This window comes from Myotis daubentonii, chromosome 5 (genome assembly GCF_963259705.1).
Source record: "Myotis daubentonii chromosome 5, mMyoDau2.1, whole genome shotgun sequence".
Taxonomy (NCBI): domain Eukaryota; kingdom Metazoa; phylum Chordata; class Mammalia; order Chiroptera; family Vespertilionidae; genus Myotis; species Myotis daubentonii.
Genome location: NC_081844.1, coordinates 32553249 through 32579809, shown reverse-complemented (window position 1 = coordinate 32579809; position 26561 = coordinate 32553249). Strand labels below are relative to the sequence as shown.

Genomic DNA, 26561 nt, shown 5'->3' with positions numbered 1-26561 from the left:
CTGGCAGTGGCCTGAGTAACAATTTCCGCAGGAGTTGCAGACAGAAGCAAGAACAGATATATGTGCAGAGTGCAGTGCGCCCACAAAAAATGTACACACTGCAGGAGCTGGTAACTCAGTTCTGAAAACGAACTGTGTTAATAAACACGGCCTTTATAACTACTCCAAGTGTGTGTGCATTTTTGGGGTCACCCTATATATATATATGAGGGGAGGCGGGAGGCTGGCATTCAGCCCCGGCACGAGGTGTATGTGGGGGGCATCCAGGGGCTCACCCTGAAGTCAGTGTCTTCGTGACAGGAGGCTACACGTGGTTACACGTGGACCTGGTTCTGGAACTGAGGCGTGTGCTGCCGAGTTCACACTGGGCCCTCGCTGGACCTGGTTGCGTCTTGGGTTGGAAGTGCTCCTGCCCAGGTTCCCTCCTCTCCTGTCCTACTGGTCTTGTCAGGCAGCCGCATAGGAACAAGGAGCCCCCACCCCACGGTGCCCTGATTGACACCGGCGGGAAACCCTGCTGCCACCACCACCTTCAGAGCAGGAGCTGCAACAGCCCTGAAGCCAGGCGGACAGTAAAAGCTGTGACTCCAAGAGCTCCCACACCACCTTCTGGTGGGCAGAGCCACCAAACCCACTGGGGACACCCCTGTCTCACCAGGCAGGAACCTGGACTCTGATTTTGGTTTTTAAAAGCTTAATAACACAAAGGACACCTACTGAATCCCTGCGGCTTCTCTGCCACCCCATTAGACTGGGGAGGGAGGGGCAGTACGTGGGCCCCTCCAGCCTCCACGACCAAACCCATCAGCCATTAGGTTCCTAGGCCTGGAGTCCAACCCACGGGAAACGGGCACCGAAAGACACCTGGACAGTGGTTGGAGGGAGGGTCCATAGAAACCCACCGACAGAATAGAACAGAGACCCACCCCACATCCTGGCAGTTTGCTTAAAAATTCTCTAGAAATGTGTGAATGACTGAAGAAAGCCAATGATATAAAAATAGTCTTCAGTGGCTCTGGGGAAAGAAAGGTGTGATGAGGCGTGTTCCGTTCACATCACGCGGCAGCCTCGCGAGGTGGTCCTCGGGTCCCCCTGGAGGGAAGACAGCAGCAGTCACGTGGGGCTGGTGGCCCCCAACCCCCCCGGGAGGGGCTGGGCCAGCCCAGGGCCTGAGCCACCTCAGGAGACCAGCCCCCACAAGATGACAAGGCTAACGGCGTCAGCCACAACTGTCCGTTCCAGAACCTTCCATGTCTCCCTTACTGATGTTTTAAGCTACATAACACATCAATTTTGTCTCAAACACTGTGTCTAACACGTGTGGTGCTAGGTTCTCCATCTTCTCCCCAAAGGCCATTATTTAAGTCACCATTCCCCGACCAAAATCATGGTGCCAGAGCATTCTCTGAGACCATGAGGGCGGTCCCAGGGATGCCACCTAGAGTGGCAGTCCGCTTTCAACACCCCACTCCCAGGGTCCCTGGACTCGTACCCCGAGGTCCACACAACAGGCAAGACCTAGAGGCAAGGAATGCTGCCCCCATGGCCGTCTCCAGCTCCAAACCGCAGGGCCCAGCAGAGCCGGAGGCTGAGGGAGCCTGTGTGGTGCCAAGGACCAGCTGAGACCAGTTTGCTCGGAGCTGCAGCAGCCCATGTGAGCCTGGCGCCGGGGGTCCAGCCAGCAGGGCCCGTGGGTGCACGTGTGTGCGTGTGTGCGCCCAAATGAGCCCCCCGGGGCCCTACCTGCTGATGGAAAAGATCCTCCTCGCCAAACTCGGCCCCCTCTTCTTCTCCCTCCTCCCCGTTCTCGGTCTCCCGCACCACCGAGGACTGTTTCACCGTTCTGATGGCCACTTCCTGTGTAAGACAAGAGCCATGGCCACCAACCCCTCAGGTGCAGGAGCCCAGCCCACGCTGGTGGCAGTCAACGTGCTTGCTCAGGGCGTCACCACACTACAGAGTGCCATCGGGGGACCAGGCCCAGGGCTGCCTTCACTGGCTCCGCTGGCCGAGGCTCCACCCCAGGGCTCCTTCCTGCACTGGCTGGAGGTGTGGTGTGAGGCGGAGGAACCCCACATCCCAAGCCCCAAGCACCCACCTCCCCATCGGCGTTGACCAGGACAGTCCGGAAGCTCCCGCCTGTGCCCCAGCTGTTCTGACTCTTCCACACAAGTGTCGATGGGGGGCTGTGGGCCACTCCTGCACCAGCTGCCCACACCTGGAGACACAGGAGGGCCTCCCGTCAGTGCTGGCTCCGGTCCCGGTACATGTGCTGTTGGCCAGCCCCTTACCAGAGCCCCCCTTTTGATGCACCAGGCGTTTAATCCTTCCAGCCTCTCTGGGTCCTACCCAGAAATGATCACTAGGGTATGGAAGAAGAGACTGAAGTTCATAGTGGCCAAGGACACTCATCTTGGCAAATAGGATGAGCTGGGATCTGAAGCCTGTTAGCTCCAAAGCCCATGCCCATGCCCATGCCTGTTATATCTCTTGCCAACTCCCACTGGCCCAGATAGCCTGGACTGACCCACCTCCACCATGGGATCCTGGCATGACAATTAGGCATTCCAAAGGGCTCTAGGGAGGGCCCAATGGAACTATGCCGGCACACACGTGGTTTGTGGCAGCTTTTCTCAAAACCGGGTACTCAACCACTACTCCATCCCCCAAGCCAGGTCCTGCTTCTCCAGCCCCATCACACACTCTGTCACCTATGTGGTTGCTGCTGCCACCCCCCTCCCACTGGTGGCCACGCTCCCTCCGCTCAGCCCGCCTGCCCTTCCAAAGCCACCTACCGTGACAGTCTGGCCAGCCCGAAGCACATACTTGGGTGTGAACTTGTAGGCAATCTCCTCCCCTTCCAGCACCTGCCTCTTGATCCTCCAGTTCCCCAGAGACTGGTCCTGCAAAGGGAGCTGCCTGAAACACCGCCCAGACCCAGCTGGGGAACCCTCCGCCCAGCAGCAAGGCCCCTTACCTTGTCAGAGCTGTTCTTCAGCTGCACAAACTTGCCCTCCAGGTCGATCTCCTCAATGCTAACGCTGCCCGAGGCTGAGGCCTGCTGGGCCAGGTGGAAGCTGCTGCTGCTGCTGCCCGAGCTGATGCCACTGGAGCCTGTGCCCGGTGGCTCCTCTGTCTCTAGCCGCCTCCGCTTGCTGCGGCCAGAGCGTCCCATCATGGACACACTGCTGCCACTGCTCGAGGTGGCCCTTGAGATGGTGACCCGTGACGATGGGCTGGGCGAAAGCTTCAGCCTGGGGAAAGGGGCACAGGGTGACTGGTGGTGGCAGCGAGAGCCTGTTGGCTTAAGGTCAGACCAGAACAGCCTGGACAGTGCAAGGTGGGCGGACTCACTCAGCAGTCCATCCTGACTGGCCCCAGGCTGGCCTCTCCTCCTTACACCTCCCACCCTCACCCTTCCTGGATCCACCCCTCATGCCACCTGATGTCTCCTCCTAGTCAGCAACCTCTTGCCTCCCCCTTCCCCCCACCTCCCCTCACTACCTCTTGCCTCCCCCTTCCCCCACCTCCCCTCACTACCTCTTGTCTCCCCCTTTCCCCACCTCCCCTACCTCTTGTCTCCCCCTTTCCCCACCTCCCCTCACTACCTCTTGTCTCCCACTTCCCCCACCTCCCCTCACTACCTCTTGTCTCCCACTTCCACCACCTCCCCTCACTACCTCTTGTCTCCCACTTCCCCCACCTCCCCTCACCTACCTCTTGTCTCCCCCTTCCCCCCACCTCCCCTCACTACCTCTTGTCTCCCACTTCCCCCCACCTCCCCTCACTACCTCTTGTCTCCCACTTCCCCCCACCTCCCCTCACTACCTCTTGTCTCCCACTTCCCCCCACCTCTCCTCCTCGCCCTCCAGCAGCTTGCGGTAGGCGCTGATCTCCATGTCCAGAGCCAGCTTGACGTCCAGCAGCTCCTGGTACTCGGCCAGCTGCTGCTGCATCACATCTCGCATTTCCGTCATCTCCAGCTCCTTAGCATCCAGCATCTTCCGGAACCTGTCACGTTCCCCGGCCATGGCCTCCTCCAGCTCCCGGATCCGGTCCTCAGCTGCACTAGCCTGGGGAGGGGGTCCGAGGCCAAGTCAGGGCGGCCTGTGTGGGTCATAAGAAGCCCACCTGGCTCCAAGCCGGAGACAGAGACGAGACCAGGCCTGGCGTGGGGGGGGGGGGGGGGGGGGGCGGGGCAGCAGCTGGGAGCCTCACTCAGGGATGGGACAGGGGTGGCCGGGCGCCTGACCTTCAAGGTTGCATCTACTACCCCAGGCGGGAGGAAGGACGGCTGGGTTGTGGGGCAGGGGCAGGCAGGGACTCCCGTGAATCACCTGCTTCTGGAGGCTGGAGAGCTGGTAGCTGAGGGACTCAACTCGCATGCGTGCCTCCTTCAGCTCCTCACGGGCAGCGCTGGCGGCCTTATCATTCTGGTCAGAGCACAGCTTGGCATTGTCCAGCTGAGGAGACAGGAGCAGGAAGATGAGGCACTGGGTGTGGGGCAAGAGGACCTGTACTTTCCCACCTGTGCCGTTCCCCCTCCCTGTCCCATCCCATCCATCCCACCCGCCATCTCCTGCCCCCTTCCCACCAGCACCTTGGCCTGGTAGGCCTGCTCCAGCTCCAGCTTGTAGAGCCGCACTTGCTCGTCGTGCTGGCTTCGCAGCTCCTCCAGTGCCTGTGCCATCTTGAAGTCGTACTCCTGCTGCCGGCCGCTGTCCACCTCCACTAGGTGCCGCTCATGCTGCCGGCGTGTCTCCCGCACCTCCTGGGGACAGAGCACGCTGACCCACTGAGGCAGGTAGCAGGCTCGTGGGCCAGGGATTAACACCCCCAGCCCTGCCGCCAACCCATCCTGCTCACTAGTGTCTTCCACCCAAGTCAGGTGTAAGCGAGGGCTCAAAAGTGCAAACAGGGAACCTGTGAGGAGTCACCCCGGTTTCACAAATTATTAACGAAGACACACTTCACAATCACCAGAGAGCACAGAGCCCAAACGTCCTTCAAATGGCGAACGGCAAACACAACGTGTTCGTCCACACAGTGGAGTGTGACTCGGCCACGAAAAGGAGCGGAGCACTGACTCACTACAACACGGATGGTCCTGGAACACACGATGCCCAGTGAGAGGAGCCAGACACAGAAGGCCACAACGTGTGTGAGTCCATGTATGTGAACTGTCCAGAACAGGCACATCCTCAGACAGGAAGTGAGGGGTTTGGAGGAAACTGCTAATGGGTGCCAGGCTTCTTTTTGGGGTGATGAAATGTTCTAGAATTAGAGGTGATGGTTGCTCAACCGTGTTGAATATGCTAAAAACCACTCTAAAAGCTTTATGACATGGGAATATTTCAATGAAGTTGTTAATAAAAAATACTTCTGACCAGGTCTGTCCCAGGCGCCCAGGGCCTGAGACATCTGGCCATCAGGACACGAGGGGGTGTGACGGTGACAGCTGAGTAAACCAGCAGGCGAAGTCCAACCACAAGTGCACCGGTGCAGCTGCCCCCGGCTCACGGCGGGGCCAAGTGCAGGTGGGGGGCAGGCTAGGGGCTCCAGAGGACGAGGATCCCCTCCCACCCGTGCCGCTGTCACTGTGTCATCCGTTTGTAAGTACAACAGGAGTGTCACCCCAGGAAGCCAATCACGTTCACAGAACTAATGACTCTTGTGGGACCCGTGACAGCACACCCACCTTCACCACACGTCCCACAGCGACCCGCCAGGTCCCGCTTGCAGTGCCCTGCACACCCCTCACTGCACCCCTATGGCTCCCTTCACCGTCCGCGTCGTGGTCCCCCCAGGAGCTCATCACAGCCCACGGTGTCCCCTCAAGGACCCCTTCCACGGGTCCTCCCATCACCCCACAAGGGCCTCTTCATTGGTCCCTGGTCGACTTGGGTACCTTCGTGGGTGCCTCCTCGGCAGCTCTCCTGGCCTCCTCCCTGCCTCCCCTGGAGGCCCTGGCTGTCATGGGGCCTGGCTGGAGCCACAGACCACTTCTCAGCTGCATGTGTGCCCTCCTGCCAGCAGCTCTCCCGGCCCAGGAACTGCCCACTGCCCGGCCGCAGGGTTCCATCTGGGCCATGGCAGCACAATGGGCCCTGTGATGATGTGGGAGGGCCCCCACCTGGGCCCCTCCCAGAGGACACAGAGCCCTAGCTTTGACTGTGGGGCCTCAATCCCTCCCAGCCCTGCCTGGCTATGCCAGGGAGCCAAGGCACAGGGATTACGAAGTTGGGGGTGAGAGGTGACCAGGCCCAGGAACAGAGGGGAGTGCACGGCCCACCCTGCCCTTCGATGGGGAGGGCCTGGAGTGGACTGAATGGTGGCCCCAGAAGGGTATACCTGCACCCTGGCCAGTGTGGCTCCCTTGGTTGGAGCATCATCCCATACACCAAAGGGTGGCGGGTTCAATCCCCGATTGGGACCTGTGCAGGAGGCAACTGATCAATCGATGATTCTCTCTACCCCTCTGTAAAAAAAAAAAAAAAAGCTATAGCTATAGCCATATCCTAATCCCCAGAACCTGAGTGTGACCTTAATTTAAAAAGAAAAAAGACTTGCCATAACCGGCTTGGCTCAGTGGATAGAGCATCGGCCTGCGGACTGAAAGGTCCCAGGTTCGATTCCGGTCAAGGGCATGTACCTGGGTTGCGGGCACTTCCCCAGTAGGGGATGTGCAGGAGGCAGCTAATCGATGTTTCTCTCTCATCGATGTTTCTAACTCTCTATCCTTCTCCTTCTCCCTTCATCTCTGTAAAAAATCAACAAAATATATTTTTTTAAAAAACGAAAAAAGACTTTGCAGATATAATTAAGTTATGGGTCTCAAGGCAAGATCACTCTGGATTATTCAGGTGGGCCCTAAACCCAATGACAAGTGTCCATCTTTTTAAAAACCCTCACCCAAGTATACTTTTTCCATTGATTTTAAGACAGTAGAAGGGAGAGAGGTGGGCGGGAGAGAGAGAGAGAGAGAAACATTGACGTGAGAGAGAAACATCGATTAGTTGACTCCCAAATGTGCCCCGACTGGGGTCGGGGATCAAATCCATAACCCAGGTTCCATGCCCTTGACTGGGAATCAAACCCGAGACCCTTCAGTCTGTGGGCTGGCACGCTAACCATTGAGAAACCCAGCCAGGGCAAGTGTCGATCTTAAGAGACACCTCTGGCCCTGGTCAGTTTTGCTAAGTGGTTAAAGTGTCGGCCCACAGACCAAAGGGTCACTCATGGTTCAATCCCTGGTCAAGAGAATGTCCCTCAGTTGCAGGTTCAATACCCCTGGTCCTGGTCGGGGTAGAGAAGCAACCAATCTCTCTCTCTCTCTCTCTCTCTCTCTCTCTCTCTCTCTCTCTCTCTCTCTCCTTCCCTCTCCTCCACTTCCCTCCCTTCTAGTCTCTCAAAATCAATGGAAAAAATATCCTTGAGTGAGGATTAAAAAAACAAAACAAGGAGGCAGCACTGGAAACCTATAGGCCCGGAGCACCACCTGACCCAAGATAGAGGGGTGCCCACCACCTTGGGGTGTATGGGGCATTTTCCATGACCCAGGTGACACCGCCTCACCCAGATCCTGGAACTGCCCTCATGCAGGTGAGAGGAAAACAAACTGGCACTGCTAGAAAGGAAAAGAAAACCTCTACTTATGAACCTGCTGAACTGATAAAAGCAAAACTAAACAAGAGTTCACTGTTAGACTTGGGCAGGGAAACAGTCCATCAGGTACCATGAATAACCAAAGGTATCACACTCCCCAGCTTCAAACCATATAAAAACCACATATGGCCCTAGCTCAGTGGTTCTCAACCTTCCTAATGCCACGGCCCTTTAATACAGTTCCTCATGTTGTGGTGACCCCCAACCATAAAATTATTTTCGTTGCTACTTCTTAACTGTAATTTTGCTACTGTTATGAATCGTAATGTAAATATCTGATATGCAGGATGTATTTTCATTGTTACAAATTGAACATAATTAAAGCATAGTGATTAATCACAAAAACAATATGTAATTATATATGTGTTTTCCGATGTTCTTAGCTAGTGGTCGGCAAACTCATTAGTCAACTGGGAGCCAAATATCAACAGTACAATGATTGAAATTTCTTTTGAGAGCCAAATTTTTTAAACTTAAACTATATAAGTAGGTACATTGTTGTTAACTTAATTAGGGTACTCCTAAGGCTTAGGAAGAGCCACACTCAAGGGGCCAAAGAGCCACATGTGTCTCGCGAGCCGCAGTTTGCCGACCATGGTCTTAGGCAACCCCTGTGAAAGGGTTATTCGACCCCCAAAAACCGCTGATCTAAAGTGACAAAAATGTTGCTTTCCTTCCACTATTCACCACAAAGACAAGCATGACACTTAAATGGGCCTCTTTGAATTCTGGAAGAAATATGTACCACATTTGGGCAGCCTGCTCTGACCTCTTGCTAGATAACTAGTAAGTCTTCCAGTCTGAGAGAGGTCTGGATCAAGAGAAGTTTCTACAAAAAATCCTGGCTATGAGATGCTTTGTTGCTCTGTTATTTGGTGAACCAGCATATCCAATTATACTAGAACTAGAGGCCCAGTGCATGAATTTGTGCGCAGGTGGGGTCCCTCGCAGTGGCCTGCGGAGATCGGGCGCCAGCTCACACCCCAGCCTCGCAGCCCTGCAGCCCCTCCTGGCACCTCGCCTTGGCCTGGTGCTGCCCCTCACCTGCTCCACCATCCGCCTGCAGATCAGGGCCGGCCCCCCCCCTCCCCCACCCCGCTGCAGCTGGTTTGGCTCACTGGATAGAGTGTCGGCCTGTACCTTGGTTGCAGGCACATCCCCAGTAGGAGGTGTGCAGGAGGCAGCTGATCGATGTTTCTCTCTCATCGATGTTTCTAACTCTCTATCCCTCTCCCTTCCTCTCTGTAAAAAAATTAATAAAATATATTTTTAAAAAAAGAAAAAAGAATGATCTTGGCATTCTCTCTCTCTCTCTCTCTCTCTCTCTCTCTCTCTCTCTCTCTCTCTCTCACACACACACACATACACACAGAATCAGAACTAATCCTAAAATTTACATGAAACCAGAATAGACGCCAAGTAACTCTGGCCGGCATGGCTCAGTTGGTTGAGCATCGTACCATGCACTGAGAGGTCACCAGTTCAATTCCCAGTCAGGGCACATACCCATATTTCGGATTTTATACCCTATCAAGGTGCATACAGAAGGCAACTGATCAATATTTCTCTCTAAAATCAATAAAAACGTATTATTCTCTTTAAAAAGGACACCAAATAGCCAAAGAAATTTTGAGAAAGAACAAAATGGGAGGTATCATGTGTCCTGATATCAAACCACACTATAAAGCTACAATAATCAAAACGGCTTGGTATGGGCATAAAAACAGACACACATATCAAGGGAACAGACCAGAAAACCCAGAAATAAATCCTCACTGTGTTGAATTGACCTACAAAGGAGGCAAGGATATACAATGGGGTACAGACTGGCTCTTCAACAAGTGGTGCTGGGAAAACTGAAGAGACACGTGGAGAAAAAATGAAGGTAACCACACTCTGACTCTAGAGACAAGGCTCACCTCCTCGAAGACGCTCTTGCGGAAGTCGAGCTCCTCCTGCAGGCTCTGACAGCGGTTCTCCAGGTCCACGCGCATCAGCGTCTCCTTCTCCAGCTGCTTCTTGGCCACTGCATGACCGTCCTCTGCCTGGGAGACACAGGACAACAAGCTGAGGTGACGGCCTGTCTGCTACCCTCATGCCCTGCCTGTCTCTTTGTTGCACTCGTCTGGCTCCTCGTGCCTGGGGATGTCCTTAACTACACAAACTCACCCCTGGGTGAAGTTCCTTGGCCACCCCAGGACCCTCACAAGCCCACCACCTGGAGGCCTCTTGTCTCCAGACTGGGGCCTGTCCCAGGCCTACCTTGGCCAGCTGGGCCCGAAGCTCGGCCACATCACTCTCGAGGCTGCGCTTATCACTGAGGGCTGCGGCCAGCTCCGCCTCACTCCGGTGGAATAGGGACTCCAGTTCCTTCACGCGGCCCTGGGCCACCGTGAGCTCACCATCCCTCTTCTTGGAGCTGAAAGTCAAGAGCGGAGGTTAGCTGGGAGGACTGAGCAGCTGGGCGGGGCTGGCCCAGGACAAAATTCACTTCTGCTTGAGCCAAGGGCCCTTTTGCTCTCAGGACGTGACCCATCCCCCGCTTTCTGGTGCGGGAGCCTCGCCTGTGGGCATAAAAAGTGACCCTTCCTGAAACCTGCCCGCACCACCAGGACTCTCTCCACCTACAAAGGCAAGTGTTCAAAAAACCCTCAAGGCATGGGTTTTCATGTCCTTTTCTGAGACTTTTAATTGTAAAAGGGATCACTTAGGAGAGAACGCTAATGTGTAATGTATTAAAGTTATAAATTAAAAGCCCGGCCTTTGAAAAGTTGGTCTCCTGCATAAACTTTAGTTATTTCACTCAGGATCACCTGGTATTCTAATAGACAATTATCTCCAATATCAAATATTTAAGATGTCAAACGGATTCTTAAATATACAATTCTTAATAGCATGAACTTTAGACTCCTATACATTTCTGAATGTAATTCTACATTTTCTTGGGGTTGGAAGCTTATCCACCTTTTCCCCAGGAACTTATTGGGCCATCTCAGCAATTGTGGGGACACTAGGGCTGGGTCATTCTGTGGGGCTGTCCTGAGCACTGTGGGAGGGTGAGCAGCATCCCTGGCCCCCACCCTTGTGAGGACAACAAATGTCTCGACATCACCCAGTTCCCTGGGGGCAGTCACCCTGGTTGGGGACCACGGGATGCTGCATAAGCGCATGTGAACTGGGGTGGCATAAAGATCCGAGACTTCAGTGTGGAGAACGCCGTCCTCACACCAGAGACACGTGTGGAAGCAGAGAAGGCAGTGAAATATGCTGCCTATTAGATGTGAACCTGTTTTAAGGACAGATGAAGCCGGGAAGGGAGGTAGGGACTGAGCACGTGCCAGATGGGAGCTGCACCTTTAAGTGGACTACCAGGTGCAGTAGCTCCAGCACGAGAGTGTTCAGGCCAGGCAAGTTCAAGATTAGCAACTCTTGCACTTGTGGCAGCGCTCCCAGGCTTGTGCACCTGTTTCTTAAGAGCTTCAAGGTGTTCAAGCAGATGCCTTATCTGTGTAACCATAATCCCGGAGGGATTATGTGAAAGAAACTGGCCTACTTGTTGGGTCCTCCATGTGGTGACCCGCAATTCTACCATCATAGGGATTTGGTGATGCATTTGTCAGGAAAAAGAAAGCACTGGAGCCCGGCCAGTGTGGCTCAGTGGTTGAGCATTGACCTATGAACCAGGAGGTCATGGTTCCCTTCCTGGTCAGGGTACATGACTGGGTCTTGGGCTAGATCCCCAGTGGGCATGCAGGAGGTAGCCGATCAATGATTCTCTCTCTTCATTGATGTTTCTATCTCTCCCTTCCTCTCTAAAAAAAAAAAGTATTTAAAAGAAAAAAAAAAAGAAAAACAAAGTCGGAGGAACCACAATACCAGATCTCAAGTTATACTGCAAAGCCACCGTAATCAAAACAGTACTGGCACAAAAACAGGCATATAGACCAATGGAACAGAACAGAGAACCCAGAAATTGACCCAAGCCATTACGTTCAATTAATATTTGACAAAGGAGACAAGAGCCTACAATGGAGTCAAGACAGTCTCTTCAATAAATGGTGCTGGGAAAATTGAACAGATACATGCAAAAAAATGAAACTAGACCACCAACTTACACCATACACAAAAACAAACTCAAAATGGATAGAAGACTTAAATGTAAGTCATGAAACCATAAAAATCCTAGAAGAAACCATAGGCAGCAAAATCTCAGACTTCTCTTGTAGCAATATGTTTACAGATACATCTCCTAGGGCAAAAGAAACTAAGGAGAAAATAAACAAATGGGACTACATCAAAATAAAAAGCTTCTGCACAGCAAAAGAAACCATCAACAGCCCTAGCTGGTTTGGCTCAGTGGATAGAGCATCAGCCTGTGGATTGAAGGGTCCCAGGTTCGATTCCAGTCAGGGCGCATGCCCGAGTTGTGGGCTTGATTCCCAGTAGGAGGGTGTGCAGGTGGCAGCTGATTGCTGATTCTCTCTCATCATTGATGTTTCTATCTCTCTCTTCCTCTCTGAAATTAAATATATATATATACACATATACATACATATATATATATATTTTTCTTTTTAAAAAGAAACCATCAACAAAACAAAAAGAGAACCCACTGTATGGGAGAACATATTTGGCAATGATACATCTGATAAAGGGTTAATATCCAAAATATATAAGGAACTCATACAACTTAACAATAGGAAGAGAATCCAATTAAAAAATGGGCAAAGGACCTTAATAGACACTTCCTAAAGAAGACATACAGAAGACCAAGAGACATTTGAAAACATGCTCAAAATCACTAATCATCTGAGAGAAGCAAATCAAAACGACAATGAGGTACCATCTCACACTTGTCAGAATGGCTACCATCAACAAATGACAAGTGCTGGCGAGGATGTGGAGAAAAAGGAACCCTCGTGCACTGCTGGTGAGAATGCAGACTGGTGCAGCCACTGTGGAAAACAGTATGGCGTGTCCTCAAAAAATTAAAAATGGAGCTCACATTTGACCCAGTAACCCACTTCTAGGAATATATCCCAAGAAATCAGAAACAGCAATCAGAAAGGATATATGCACCCCTATGTTCATAGCAGCACAATTTACCATTGCTAAGATTTGGAAACTGCCTAAGTGCCCATCAGCAGATGAATGGATTAGAAAACTGTGGTACATCTACACAATGGAATACTATGCTGCTGTAAAAAAGAAATAACTCTTACCATTTGCAGCAGCATGAATGGACCTGGACAGCATTATACTAAGCGAAATAAGCCAGTTGGAGAAAGATTAATATCACATGATCTTGCTCATTTGTGGAATTTAATGAACAACATAAACTGATGAACAAAAATAGAGCCAGAGACATAGAAGCATCGAACAGACCATCAAATTTCAGAGGGAAGTCAAGGGAGGGTGGGGGTGAGGGGTAAGAGATCAACCAAAGGATTTGTATGCACACATATAAGCCTAACCAATGGACACAGACATTAAGGGGTGTGAGGGCATGTGCTGGGGGGTGGGGGTGGCTGGGGAGAGGTCAATGGGATAAAAGGAGACATATGTAATACTTTAAACAATAGAGAATTTTAAAAAAGAAAACAGTATGGAGTTTCCTCAAAAAATTAAATATGGAACTGCCACTTGACCCAGTGATCCCACTTTCTAGGAATATATCCTAAGAAACCTGAAGCACCAATCAGAAAGAATGTATGCACCCCTATGTTCATAGCAGCACAATTTATAACGGCTAAGATCTGGAAACAGCCCAAGTGCCCATCAGTAGATGAGTGGATAACAAAGCTGTGATACATTCACACCATGGAATACTATACAGCAGTAAAAAAGAAGAATTTCTTACCCTTTGAGCTACATGGAGGGACCTGGAGAGCATCATGCTAAGTGAAATAAGTCAGTCAGAGAAAGACAAGTATCACATGACCTCACTCATATGTGGAATCTAAGTAACAAAATAAACAGATGAATGGACTGGATCCAGAGACATGGAAGCATGGAACAGAGAGCGGGATCTCAGAGGGAAGGCAGGGGAAGGTGGGTGGATGGAAGGTAATCAACCAAAGACCTTGTATGCATATATGCATAACCCATGGACACAGACAACAGGGTGCTGAAGGCCTGGGGCTGAAGTCAGACAACCTAGAGAGGTGCCTGCAGACCTGTAATGCTGAAGGCCTGAGAGCAGAAAGAGAAAAGCCCTAGGCCCAGAGAGTCCAGGAAGCCATCTTTCCAGAGTGGGGGCCTTAAATAAACAAGTCACCCACCATACCCAGAATCGGGTGAATCTTGCTTAGAAGCCAAGGGAAATGACTGTGGACACAGTTGTCACCCAAAGAAACTGTCACAGGACAATGGGACCAACCTGAGCCATGGCAGCCACTGGTGACACACTCCCAGATGCTGGTACGCTCCAGCAACTGCAACATCACGTCACAGAGGACATCGATAACTCAAGAGGTTTGCTATCCCAAAAGAACCTTGTAGCTATCTGTGTCCACCTTTAGTTTAAATTAAAAAGGCAGAAAAGACATGTGTCAGATGCGCCAAGGCAATTCCATTTGGGTGGAGGCGCACGGACACTTTCATTTTCCTCTTTAAATTATCTTGCTTTTTCCACTTTCTTGACAGTGAACATCTATGACTCTGATAAACAGAAAAAACATGACTTCTCGGCCCAGACAAGGAACAGCAAGCAGAATGTCAATTCTGAACTTCAGTTGGTAATAATGTATAGATATTGACTCATCCTATATAATAAAAGCCTAATATGCTAAGTGTCCAGTTGTATCATCCGTTCAACCAATCAAAGCATAACATGCTAATGATATGCTAAGGCCACTCAACTCCTTGCTATGACATGCACTGACCACCAGGGGGCAGACGCTCCAACTGGTAGGTTAGCTTGTTGCTGGGGTCCGGCCCATTAGGACTGATGGAATGGACATGCCCTGGAGTCCTCCCTCAGTCCCTCCCCCACTAGCCAACCTCCTGCATCCTCCCTGGCCCAATCGTGCACCGGTGGGGTCCCTTGGCCTGGCCTGCGCCCTCTCACAATCCAGGACCCCTTGGGGGATGTTGGAGAGGTGGTTTTGGCCTGATCCCACAGGCCAGGCTGAGGGACCCCACTGGTGCACAACTTTGTGCACCAGGCCTCTAAGTCATTTATAACAACATGGCTCACTTATTAACCTAAGACATTGACAATGGGGAAACCCAAGGGGGGATTTTTAAAACTGAACTTTTCACTCATTTTCCTGTAAACCTAAAACTGCTCAAAAAAAAAACCTCTATTAAAAAAAAGGGGGGGGGGGGGAAGCGCTTAGCTGGTGTGGGTCAGTGGTTGAGCATCAAGTCATGTACCAGGATGTTGTTGGTTCAATTCCAGGTCAGGGCAGATGCCCAGATTTTGGGCTTGATCCCCAGTGGGGTACATGCAGGAGGCTGCTGATCAATGTTTCTCTCTCATCAATGTTTCTCTCTCTCTCTCCCTAAAAAAATCAATTAAAAAAATTTTGTTTTTTAATCTATTAATCAAAAAAAGAAAAAAATGCCACAAATATGAAGGTGGCTGTTGGCTGTTGGAACTACCAGAGGGACTCAGGAAACCAAGGTCCAGGCCTTGGTCCTGGTCACTACTGAGCTGGGGGACCGTGGACAAGTCTCCAAACCGTGCCTCAGTTTCCCCCTCTGTAAAGGGAGATGAGGAAAGTCTGGCCTTGCTAGGGTCACTGTGAGGATGAAAGGGGATCATGCCTGAACTTGGTGTTACTCGTGGTATCCCCTGTATTACTTTAATACTTGATGTATTTAAAGTATTTTATTACACCCTGGCCGGGTGGCTCAGTTGGCTGGAACACTGTCCTATTCACCAAAAGGTTGTGGGGTCAATCCCCGGTCGGGGCGCATCAGGAGTCAACTGATAGATGTTTCTCTCCTCTAGAAACCAATGAAAGCATACCTCGGCTGAGGATTAAAAAAAAAAACACTACTTTGGACCTACCTGGTTTGGCTCAGTGGATAGAGCGTTGGCCTGCGGACTGAGGGGTTCTGGGTTCAATTCCAGTCAAGGGCACATGCCTGGGTTGTGGGCTCGATTCCCAGTGCGGGGCGTGCAGGAGGCAGCTGATCGATGATTCTCTCTCATCATTGATGTTTCTATCTCTCTCTCCCTCTCCCTTCCTCTTTGAAATCAATAAAAATATATTTTTTTAATTACTTTGCCCTAGCTGGCTTTACTCAGTGGTTAGTGTCTGCCCTCAGACTAAAGGGTGGATTCCAGTCAAGAGTATATACCTTGGGTGCAGGCTCAATCCCCAGCCTGGTCAGAGTGGGTGTGGGAGGCAACCGATTGATGTGTCTCTTTCACATCAATGTTTCTCTCTCACTGTCTCTCTCTCCCCTTCCCTTCCACTCTCTAAAAATCAATGGGAATCTAAAAATCAATGGGGAAAAAATATATCCTCGGGTAAGGATTAACACACACACACACAACTTTATTACTTCTGCTACTATCACCAGCACCAACTTATTCTCCCAATTTTTGAAACCTTTTTATTCATAAGCAGGCAAAAGAACATGATTTGCAAATAAGAAAAAAGACTCAGCCTGAAGGTTGCCTGGCTGCAATGGGCCTGGTTGGGGTGAAGATGGGGCTGGGGAGTCTGGCCCCAAAGTTTCCCAGGATGAGGACACTGAGAGGAGGCAGAGGATAAAGGCCACGTGTAAGACAGCAAGTTGGGCCTGCAGGGGCCCCAGAAACAAGGAAGCTGGCACATCGGCGTCTCCCAAATCCAGGGTAGAGGAAGAGAGGTGGGTCCCTGGGGAAGCCGGGCTCTGTGGCCTGAAGGAGGAGGAGGTTGGCCCAGCACTACCACCTCCTAGATTCAGTCCTAGGAATGCTGCCCAGCTTCAAACCCTCCTTGGGCCAAATTATGTTGTGGGGTGGGTGGGATTAAAGGCGGTCAGGGGGTAGCTAGAAGGCTAGGATACCGAGCTCACCCTCACCCACCCAGCAGCCAGTGCACTCCTGACCCCTGGCCTCCAAGAACCCACAGGACCAGCTCCCAGGTCTGTCTGAGTGGGGGCCACCAGCTTGGACAAGCCCCAAAGGTTTTCTGGGTGCTTCTCAGAGTGACTCCACCACACAGGGGGTTGACAAGCCCCTGACTCTAGTGCCCGCCCTGCCCTGTACACACTATAGCCCTAGAATCAGAACAACACCACACCCCTTACCTTTTGTTCGCCTCTTCCACCTCAGACCTCAGTTTCCCTATTTCGATCTGCAGGCGGGCCCGCTCCCGGGCTGTCTCATCCAGCACTCGGCGGGCATCGGCCAGCTCCGATTCGTACAGCGTCTTAATGCCACTTACCTGGGGAGAAAGCAAGGCCCAGGTGAGGGAAAGCCCCCACAGCAGCAGGCACCCCAGGGTGGCCTGCCATGGGACACAGCTCCTACTAACCCGGGAGGCCTCCCAACCAGCTCAGCCCACCAACCCTGCAAGACCCCAGGTTGCCTGACCTGCCCCCACCACTTGTCCCCTGCCAGGTCACACCTAGCAGTTGGGTGCACAACTTATATTCCCCATCAGCCTCCTTGCCCCACCCTTCCCACGTGGAGGTGCGCGTGTTTACAAATACCTGGAACCAAACCAGGGCAGTGAGATACCACCTCACCCCACTGGGACAGCTAAAGAAGAAGATGGATGGTAACAAGGGCTGGTGAGGCCATGGAGAAAGGGGAGCCTCCATGATAAAGGTGCAGCCGCTGTGGAAGGCAGTCTGGTGGTTACTCAGATGGTTAAACAGAGAGTAACCACATAACCCAGCAAACCCACTGCTAGATTCCACCCAGGACAAATAACACATTTACACAAAACCTGCACATGTGTTCACAGCAGCACGATTCCAACTGCCAAAAAGTGAAAACACACATGTGCTTTGACGGATGATGGGTAACAAATGTGGTCCCGCAGAGCACTGGGTTAGTACTGAGCCATGCAGAGGAGCACAGGCTGACTGCTGCAACGTGGGTGAGCCCTGAGACAATGGTGCTCAGTGAGAAGCCAGACCCAAAAGGCCGGAGTGTGTGAGTCCATTTATGTGAAATGTCCAGGACAAGTAAACCCAGAGACAGAGAGTGGGCTGGTGGGTGCCAGGGGCCAGGGAGTGACTGCTCATGGGGACAGGGTTTCTTGTGGGGGTGAACGTTCTGGAATTAGTGGTGATGACTGCATACTTTAAATATATCAAAAACCACTGAACTACAGAGTTTAATTAGGTGAACTGGATCAGATGGAAGTTATATCTCAACAAAGCTGTTAAGACGCCATGCAGTGCTGACAGATGGGCGACAGCAGGCCCGCTCTCAGGGCAGCTGGCTTGGACAGCTGCACCATGTGCCACAAAGCTACAGGACACCAGCGAGTATCTGTGCTGGGGGGTGGGGGGGCAGCTTAGATCCTGAGAGGGCCACTCCTCTCCCTTTCACAGGAAAGGCCCCTGAGCAGAGGGGTTTAGGGGAGCTGCCAAGGACTTGTGAGTAGGGTGACCAATGGTCCCGGTTTGCACAGGACAGGGGGGTTTCCTGATGTGGGATTTTCCAGAATGTCCTGGGCAAATCTGGACAAGGTGGGACTTAAGAGCCAGGCTGAGACGCCCACCTCCTACCTTCCCAGGCCTGGATACCCCACCTCACTGCAGCAGCTCCAAGACCTGTCATCCCTCAGAGCAGGATATGGGTTCCTGGATCCATTTCACAAATAGGAAAACCGAGGCACAAATCAATAAACTGCCCTCTCTAGACCTGTGAAAATATAGGATAGAGCAGGCCTGCTGGGGACAATTCTGAGAGGGGGTCAGGGTACCCGGTAAGGGGAGCAGAGACAAAGCAAGCTTCTCCCTCCTGCACCTGGCCACTCCCACTCCCCTTGCTCCCCTCCTCACACACAGCAAGGGCCCTCTCTCCCACCAACAGTAGTCACCTTGGGTCATCCCCTCCATTTCCACCTTCTAGGAACGGCCTTTTGAAATAAACTCTGAATTCACAGAAAACTGCTGCCCCTACTCTCTAAAGATAGCTGAGCACCTGGGTTCACATGCCTGTCTTTGCTCTGTCTCCTTCTATCTCAACTTCCAGAACTCTGCTGACTCCAGGGAGGGTCTGGCACCCTGGGGGAGAAGCCATAGACAAGGTCTCCTGCTCCCACCCCCCGTCCCCACGACTGGGTGCCTAAGCCTGGCCAGCTAGCTCCGTTGGTGGAGTGTCGTCTCGATATACCAAGGTTTGAACCCCGGTCAGAAAACATAAAAGAATCGACCAATGAATGCATAAATCAGTAGAACAAGAAATCAATGTTTTTCTCTAAATCAATTTAAAAAAAGAGAAAGAATAGGAAGATTGGGTGCCTACTGGAGCCCTTCCTCTCCCACCCTCCCCTCTTTGGATAGGAGGGTCTCCGACTGCAGCAACACAACAACAACAACAACAACAACAACAAAACAACAGGTTAGGACTCAGGAAAAAGGGAAAACCAGCATTTCTGATGCTGGATTTAAGTTTTTGGTATTTTGTTCACCATGGATTTTTTTTGCATTAATTCCAACTTGAAAAATATTTCATTAAAATATTGCCCATCCCATTGCCTCAGCTAGACCATGAGAAAAACACCAGCTGACCCCAATAGAGGGGCATCTACCAAACTCCTGACCCCTCCTCCTCACGATGCCCAGGCATGAAAACTGATGCACGTGTCAGAAATGTCACAGCCCACAATGTCATGTGGGACCCTGGATGGGTCCTACGACCTCAGGGGAAAATTAAGGAAATGTGATTTTAGAGGGAGAGAGGGGGAGAGGGGGAGAGAGAGGGAAGCATCTACGTGTTGTTTCACTTATTTATACATTCATTGGTTGACTCATATGTGCCCTAACTGGGGATCGAAGCCAAAATCTTGGTGTACTGGGACAACGCTCTAACCAACTGAGCTACTCACCAGGGCCTAATGCAGGGGTGGGCAAACTTTTTGACTCGAGGGCCACAATGGGTTCTTAAACTGGACCGGAGGGCCGGAACAAAAGCATGGATGGAGTGTTTGTGTGAACTAATATAAATTCAAAGTAAACATCATTACATAAAAGGGTACGGTCTTTTTTTTTTTGTTTTTTGTTTTATTCATTTCAAACGGGCCGTAGTTTGCCCACGGCTGGCCTAATGTAAGATGTTAACATGGGAAACTGGGTTGGGGTACATGGGAACTCTGTATTACCTTTGCCATTTTTTGTAAATCTAAAACTGGCCTGAAAATAAGGTTGAGTAATTAAAAATATATCATTCATCTCCATGATTGAGATTTTGGCGCCCCCATTAGATTCTGTGTTCAAGATGAGTGCCCACTTGCAGGCCCTGCTCTGGCTCCTGGGCCAGAGTGTTTAAAGCACTTTGTTTTTCTGTGGTATTTCCTGGTGTGTGTGTGTGTGTGTGTGTGTGTGTGTGTGTGTGTGTGTGTGTGTGTGTGAGGCAGTTACCCTAGCCAGGTCTGCAAACTCAGGCCCACAGGCTGGACTCCAGCCCACTGCCTGATTTGGTCCAGCCTGCAAGTCCAGGATGGTTTTTACATTTTTAAATGGCTGAGGGGAGAAAAGAAAAAGATACTTTGTGACACGTGAATACCTTTCAGCCTGCGTCAAGCTTTAGGGACAAGCAGCCTGGCCCATTCCCCCAGTCGCTGTGGCAGCTTTCCCGCTGTAACGGCCCAGGGCAGCAATCGTGACTGAGATCACCCACCCCGGAGCTGAAAGCCACTCTGGCTCTTTTCACAAAACATGTGCTGACCCTGACCTATGGCACGGGGACAATTCAGGAAATCCTTGTCTGGAGAACAATGAACAGACAGCAGACTCCCAAAGGCCCTTTCAGACCACAGACAGGTGCTCTCCCCCGCAGGCCCTCGCGGCCCTGCACCTGTGACCACCACTGTGCTCACTGCAGACGCCTGGGCACCGCAACGGGAGAGGGACCGCGTGGGCCTTTCTCTTTCATGGCTTGCCCAAGTGCCAAACATGAGGAATCCCGACAAATGTGTGAGCACATGTTGGCTGGGGGTGGGGGTGGGGTGTGTGTGTGCGCACAGATAACTAGAGGTGTCCTTTTCCTGTTGCCTGTGTCCCTGGGGGGACACATACACAGCTCTGCAGGTAAAACCCAAACATGGGCTCTTGTGGGTGGATACAGGTCCTACCTCAAGTGGTAGCTCCTCCCTCAAGCTCCAGGAGCCCTGCCCCCCACCCTCACCCCCAGCCCCAAAGCAACAGGACACCTGGGCAGGTAAGGGAAAAGAAACTGAAGCCAAGAGGAACTTAACACCAGGCGGGGGAGGCTCCCTGAAGAACCACCCCTCCTTGGCCCACAACACCCCTCTCCCAGCACCCACGATCTTTCTCAAACAGAAATCTGGCCAGCCCCAGCCCCCCCACCTTCTAGAACCCCTCCAGTGATATGGGCAGTGGTTATTCACCAAGTACTGCCCACTCGGCCAAGAGATATCAACCGACATCCAGTGGGAAAGGCCTGGAATGCACACACGGCCAGGTTTGTGGATCAGCAACTGTGAAGGACCGTGTACGTGGACCAGACAACGGAGCAAGATGGGTGCCAGCCGAGGGGGAGAGCAGAGCTTTAGTTTTACCCGGCACCTGAATTGCTTGGATTTTATTACAAACTAGAGGCCCGATGCATGAAATTTGTGCAAGAGTAGGCCTTCCTTCCCCTGGCTAACGGCACCAGCTTCCCTCTGGCACACTTCGTCCAGTAGGACATCCGGTCAATTAGCATGTTAGGCTGTTATTATTACAGAAGATGTGTGTTACGCGTCTAACATTTTAAATGGCTTCCTTTAGTGGCTTCTCAGCCCTTACACTACTGGCATTTGGGACCATCCTGGGCACTATGGTGCTGATAGCACCCCTGGCCCCACCCACTGGATGCTAGGAGCACCCCCGTCACAACAACCAGAAATGTCCCCAGAGCCCTAGCCGGTTTGGCTCAGTGGATAGAGTGTCGGCCTGCGGACTGAAAGGTCCCAGGTTCAATTTCAGTTAAGGCACATGCCTGGGTTGTGGGCCTGACCCCCAGTAGGGGGCATGCAGGAGGCAGCCGATCAATTCTCTCTCATCATTGATGTTTCTATCTCTCTCCCTCTCCTTTCCTCTCTGAAATCAATAAAGATATATATTTTTTAAAAAGAAAAAGAAATGTCCCCAGACATTGCCCAGTGTCACCTGGAGGGGAGGATCACCCCAGTGAGACGATGCTGTACAGGTAACCTGCATACTCCTCAGCACGACACACCCACAACTCTCCTGGTACAGCCACCTTCCCAGCCCCCGTTCGCCACCCACTTCCCACCACCCTGCTCACCACCGATGGCCTCACTCTGTCCCCCCAACAGCCTGAAGCCTGGGCCGCACTGTAGCCTAAGGCCATGTGCAGGCCACTCCCTCCTTACAGCCCACTGACCACCCCACTCACTGCTCCAGGTCCCCTCTCCAGCAGGTTATCAACCAGCTTCCTCCACTGACCACATGTACCTCACCTCCTAGGCAGCAGGGAGCCCCGAAAGAGCAAGCTGGTTGGAATGCCCTAGCTCAGCTGCGAGCACACCTGTCATCTCCTAGAGCCCCCCCCCCCCACACACACACCTCCCCACCCGCCTCTGTGGGGCAGGCTCAGCCCCCACAGCCACCCCTGCTCCCAGATGTTAACTTCCATCCCAGCAGCCTTAGCTGAGGAATGAGCCACACCCAGACAGACAGGGGTCTCCAGGGGCCCACAAAGTTCAGCACTCCCCAAAGTCAGCCAGAGTCTCACTCCATTTGCAGAGGGTCCTCTTGGGGGGATGGGGAAGATAAGAAACCAGGTCAAACAGGGGGTGCAGACCAGCCCCGCAGGGAGAAAACAGGCTGGCAACCTGAGGACCCTCACACTAAGGTGGAGGGGTCACCATCTGGGTGGGACAATTCTAGCCCCACCGAACAGATAACAAAACTGAGGCTCCAAGCAGCTGAGCAGAATTTGGACCCTGCGTTTGAATCCAATCCCAAGCCACGGAGAACTCCACCAACCACCAGACGGTCTCTCCCCCAACCCCCAAGCTCCACTTTGAGGGGGTTCCTGCCCCAGCCACTACTAAACAGGGACAACAGAACCCAGACCACTGCTTCTGCTGGGCACCTGTCCTACATGCCATTGCCTTTATTTTACAAAACATTAACTCGTCGTAGGCCCACAAACAAGCCCAAAAGGTACTATTATTTCCACTTCACAGAGGAAGCAGTGAGACTCAAGGTCACACAGAGGGCAAGCACCTCCCCAAAATGACCCCCCAGCTGCTCTCCCGCCCTAAGCCCCTCATTCGGCCCATTCTCCAGATGGGGAGGGCGAGGCTCAGGACCTGGCTCTCCCACCAAGGCCACAAGGGGAGCACATGGTGGGCACTCCCCCTAATTTAGAAGACCCACCCTTGGGCCTGCCTGGCTCACACCCAGTCACTCAGGGGACCCCACATTTCCTCCAACTCCTTGGTGGGCGGGGCCTGCCCCAGATCCCCTGGGGAGTCCTCAGAGGATAGGTCTGCCCAGCACGGCACCGCTAGGGGACACCAAAGCCCCCTGGGGGCCCCCCGGGGACAGGGCCCGCCCCTGGGACGGAGAAAAGGAGAGGTGGCTTTGGGAAGTCCCCAGCCTCGCTCAGACCCCCCAGGACACCCCAGGCACGGGTCCCCACATTCCCTTAGCGGGCGGGACTTACCCGGCCCCTTTGCCCTCAGTCTGCAGTGAAGTCCGGGCCCCACCTGGAGCCCATATATTCCCTCTGGTTCCCCAAGACCTCCCGGCTCCTCCTCCCCCACAGCCCCCCGGGGAAGACCAGGCTCCCGCCCGAGTCATCGGGGTGCGGGGCCAACTGAGCGCGCCCCAAATTCCCACCTGACCCGCGAGGCCTCAAGCCACCTCCCCTCGGACCCCCACCCCGGCTTGGGTAGGAGCCGGCGCCTTTCTGCCCAACCACCCCCACCGCCCAGCCCCGCCCCCGAACTCCCCAGGACTCGGCACGGGGCCCGCGCAAAGTTCCACGGAGAACCGGCCACGCGAGTTGCCCAGGGACCCCCGCCCCCCGCAGGCCCCTCCGCCAGCCTGAGCTTCCCAGTCTCTTCGGAGGCCAGGGAGCCGCCCCCAAATTTTCTCCCAGGACGCCCGAACACCCCCAACGCACCCGGGGAGCTCCCCGTATCCCCCTCTGGGGCGGGGCCTCGCCTGGTGCACACCCAGGCACCCGGGGGACCCCAGATCTCCCCAGACCCTTGGTGGGCGGGGCCTGCCCATCGCCACCTGTCGCGCAGCGGGGGGGTGGACCCAGATCCCCAGGGGAGTCCTCAGGCGAGGTCTGTCCAACACTGCACCCCTGGGGGGCACCCAAAGCCCCCTGGGGACCCGCCTGGGGACTCCTCCGGTGGGCGGCGCCCGCCCCGGCGTGCACACCGCGCTCAGGGCCTCCCAAGCCCCCTGGGGACCCGCCGGTGGACCCCCCCCGAAGCCGAAGCCCGAAGCCCTTGCCCACCTCGCGCGTGGTCACGTCCTCCCGCTCGGAGATCTTGAGCAGGAGCCGGTCATTCTCCAGCTCCAGCGCGCGGACGCGGTCGATGTAGTGCGCCAGGCGGTCATTGAGCTCGCGCAGCTCCTCCTTCTCCTGCAGCCTCGACAGGCGCGTGGGCGACAGCGGCGTGGCGGGCCCGCCCTTGCGGCCGGACAGCGGCGTGGCCGTGGCCATGGCGGCGGCAGCGGCGGCGTCGGCGGCTCCTCGGGGCCCGCGCGGTTCCTCACGGCGGCCGCGGCTCGGCGGGCTCATTCAATCCGCGCCGCCGACCAAGATGGCGCCGGCCGTCCGCGGCCGCCCGCGCTGGGCAGCCTGGAATTTGTAGTCCGGCCGAGTGCCTTGCGGGGCATGCCGGGAGCTGAAGTCCGGCGAGGGCTGGGAGCGGGAGTGGGGGGAAACACCCGCTCAGCCTCTTGCTGTTTTACTAGCGGTTCATTAAACAGCTAGCAGAAGGCCTCGGGTCCAGAGCCAAAGCGTTCAAAATCGCAGCTCCTTGCCCTAGCCGGTTTGGCTCAGTGGATAGAGCATCAGCCTGCAAACTAAGGAGTACAGGGTTCGATTCCGGTCAAGGGCACATTCCTGGGTTGCGGCCTGGAACCCCAGTGTGGGGCGTGCAAGAGGCAGTCAATCAATGATTCTCTCTCATCATTGATGTTTCTCTCTCTCCCTCTTCCTTCCTCTATGAAATCAATAAAAAAGTATTTTTTTAAAAAATCGCAGCTCCACCACTGAGGTGTGACACTGGGTTTCTTTACAGTGCCTCAGTTTCCCCACTCGTATCGCCTACCAATCTCTTTGAAGTCTTATTAAAAGTAAAAATGGTGAAAAACCCTTAAAAGCATGCTCAGTGATCTCACTCATACCTGATTTAAAAAAGACACACACACACACACACACACACACACACACACACACACTAAAAACATAAAAACAAACCTCAAGCTCATAGATACAGAAAACAGATGGGGGCAGGCACGAAATGGATGACAGGGGTCTAAAGGTACAAACTTGCAGTTTTAAGATAAATACGTAATTGGGGATGTGATGTACAGCATGGCTATAGTTAACAATACTCTGTATTTGAAAGTTGCTAAGAGAGACCTTTAAAGTTCTCATCACAAGAAAAACATGGCAACTATGTATGGATGTTAACTAGACTTATGGTGGTGATCATTTCCCAATATATACACATATTGAATCATTCGGTTGTACACCTGAAACTGTTATTATATTTAATTAAGAAAAAACATGTTCAGCCCTACCTGGTTTGGCTCAGTGGATGAAGTGTCAGCCTGTGGACTGAGGGGGTCCTGGGTTCGATTCCGGTCAAGGGCACATGCCCAGGATTGCGGGCTCGGCCCCCGGTGGGGGGCGTGCAGGGGGCAGCCATCCATGGTTCACTCTCATCATTGATGTTTCTATCTCTCTTTCCCCTCTCCCTTCCTCTCTGAAATCAATAAAAATCTTTAAAAAAGAAAAAAACATGTTCAGTGAAAGAAACGAGACCTAAAGGCCGAATACTCCATGATTGCACTTATGTAAACAGTCCAGAAGAGGCAAGTGGATAAAGTAGGGTCTGGGCACTGTGGAATTTGGCCCCATCCCTCCCATTCTGTTCCTTCGAGGATGTGGAGCAACTTCTTTGCTCCCCCTCTCCCCCCACTACCTGATGTCACTAGCAGCACCACCACCTCCAGTCCGGGCAACCAAAAATGTCTCCAGACATTGCCCCCTGTCACCTGGGGGGCAAATTGCCCCCCAGTGAAGAAGTACTTCCTGCCCAGCCGGCATGGCTCAGTGGTTGAGCATCGACTTATGAACCAGGAGGTCACAGTTTGATTCCCAGTCAGGGCACATGCCCGGGTTGCGGGCTCCATCCCCAGTGTGGGGTGTGCAGGAGGCAGCCGATCGATGAGTCTCTCTCATCATTGATATTTCTCTCGCTCTCCCTCTCCTTTCCTCTCTGAAATCAATTAAAAAATATATTTTTAAAAAAGTACTTCCCTTTTGTTGCTCAGGAGCTTGCCAGGTGTTCCTTCTGCCAGAACCCCTCCTTCCCACACACGCACCTGGGGCATTGGTCCAGCCGAGGTTCCTCAGGGACCCGGCCAACCCACCAGGGAAGTACGCACCCGTCCTGAACACCTGAAAGAGGGCCCCGCCTTAGAACCCAGACAGGCACCAGTGAATCCCTGGCTAGACTCTGACTGTGCTGCTTTCTGAAAAGTTACCT

At 53.0% G+C, this 26561-nt stretch overlaps 1 protein-coding gene across 2 annotated transcripts; it reads right to left on the bottom strand.

The window, feature by feature from the left end:
- Nucleotides 1-174: 174 nt before the first annotated feature.
- LMNB2 (lamin B2) lies at nucleotides 175-24628 on the bottom strand. 2 transcript variants are annotated; one of them, XM_059697258.1, is made up of 12 exons: nucleotides 24293-24628; nucleotides 16915-17051; nucleotides 9928-10084; nucleotides 9585-9710; nucleotides 4601-4771; nucleotides 4338-4463; nucleotides 3853-4073; nucleotides 2978-3254; nucleotides 2796-2903; nucleotides 2099-2218; nucleotides 1744-1857; nucleotides 175-1092 (listed from the first exon to the last, which is right to left on the bottom strand). In XM_059697258.1, exons 1-12 carry the CDS (start codon nucleotides 24578-24580, stop codon nucleotides 1051-1053), a joined length of 1887 nt encoding a protein of 628 aa, XP_059553241.1. In that variant the 5' UTR covers nucleotides 24581-24628; the 3' UTR covers nucleotides 175-1050. The 2 variants fall into 2 exon arrangements, with proteins under 2 accessions (XP_059553241.1, XP_059553242.1); XM_059697259.1 differs by having other exon boundaries at nucleotides 4601-4768.
- Between the last annotated feature and the right edge of the window lie 1933 nt (nucleotides 24629-26561).

What these genes read in the sequence shown, in the direction of transcription:
- LMNB2 (XM_059697258.1), bottom strand. Translation starts at nt 24,580, where the DNA reads ATGAGCCCGCCGAGCCGCGGCCGCCGTGAGGAACCGCGCGGGCCCCGA. An exon ending in CTGGAGGGCGAGGAGGAGAG is followed by an intron (nt 3,255 to 3,852) that starts GTGGGGGGAAGT and finishes CCCTTTCCCCAG; the next exon opens with GCTGAAGCTTTCGCCCAGCC. An exon ending in AGGATCTTTTCCATCAGCAG is followed by an intron (nt 1,093 to 1,743) that starts GTAGGGCCCCGG and finishes TCTTCCCTCCAG; the next exon opens with GGGGACCCGAGGACCACCTC.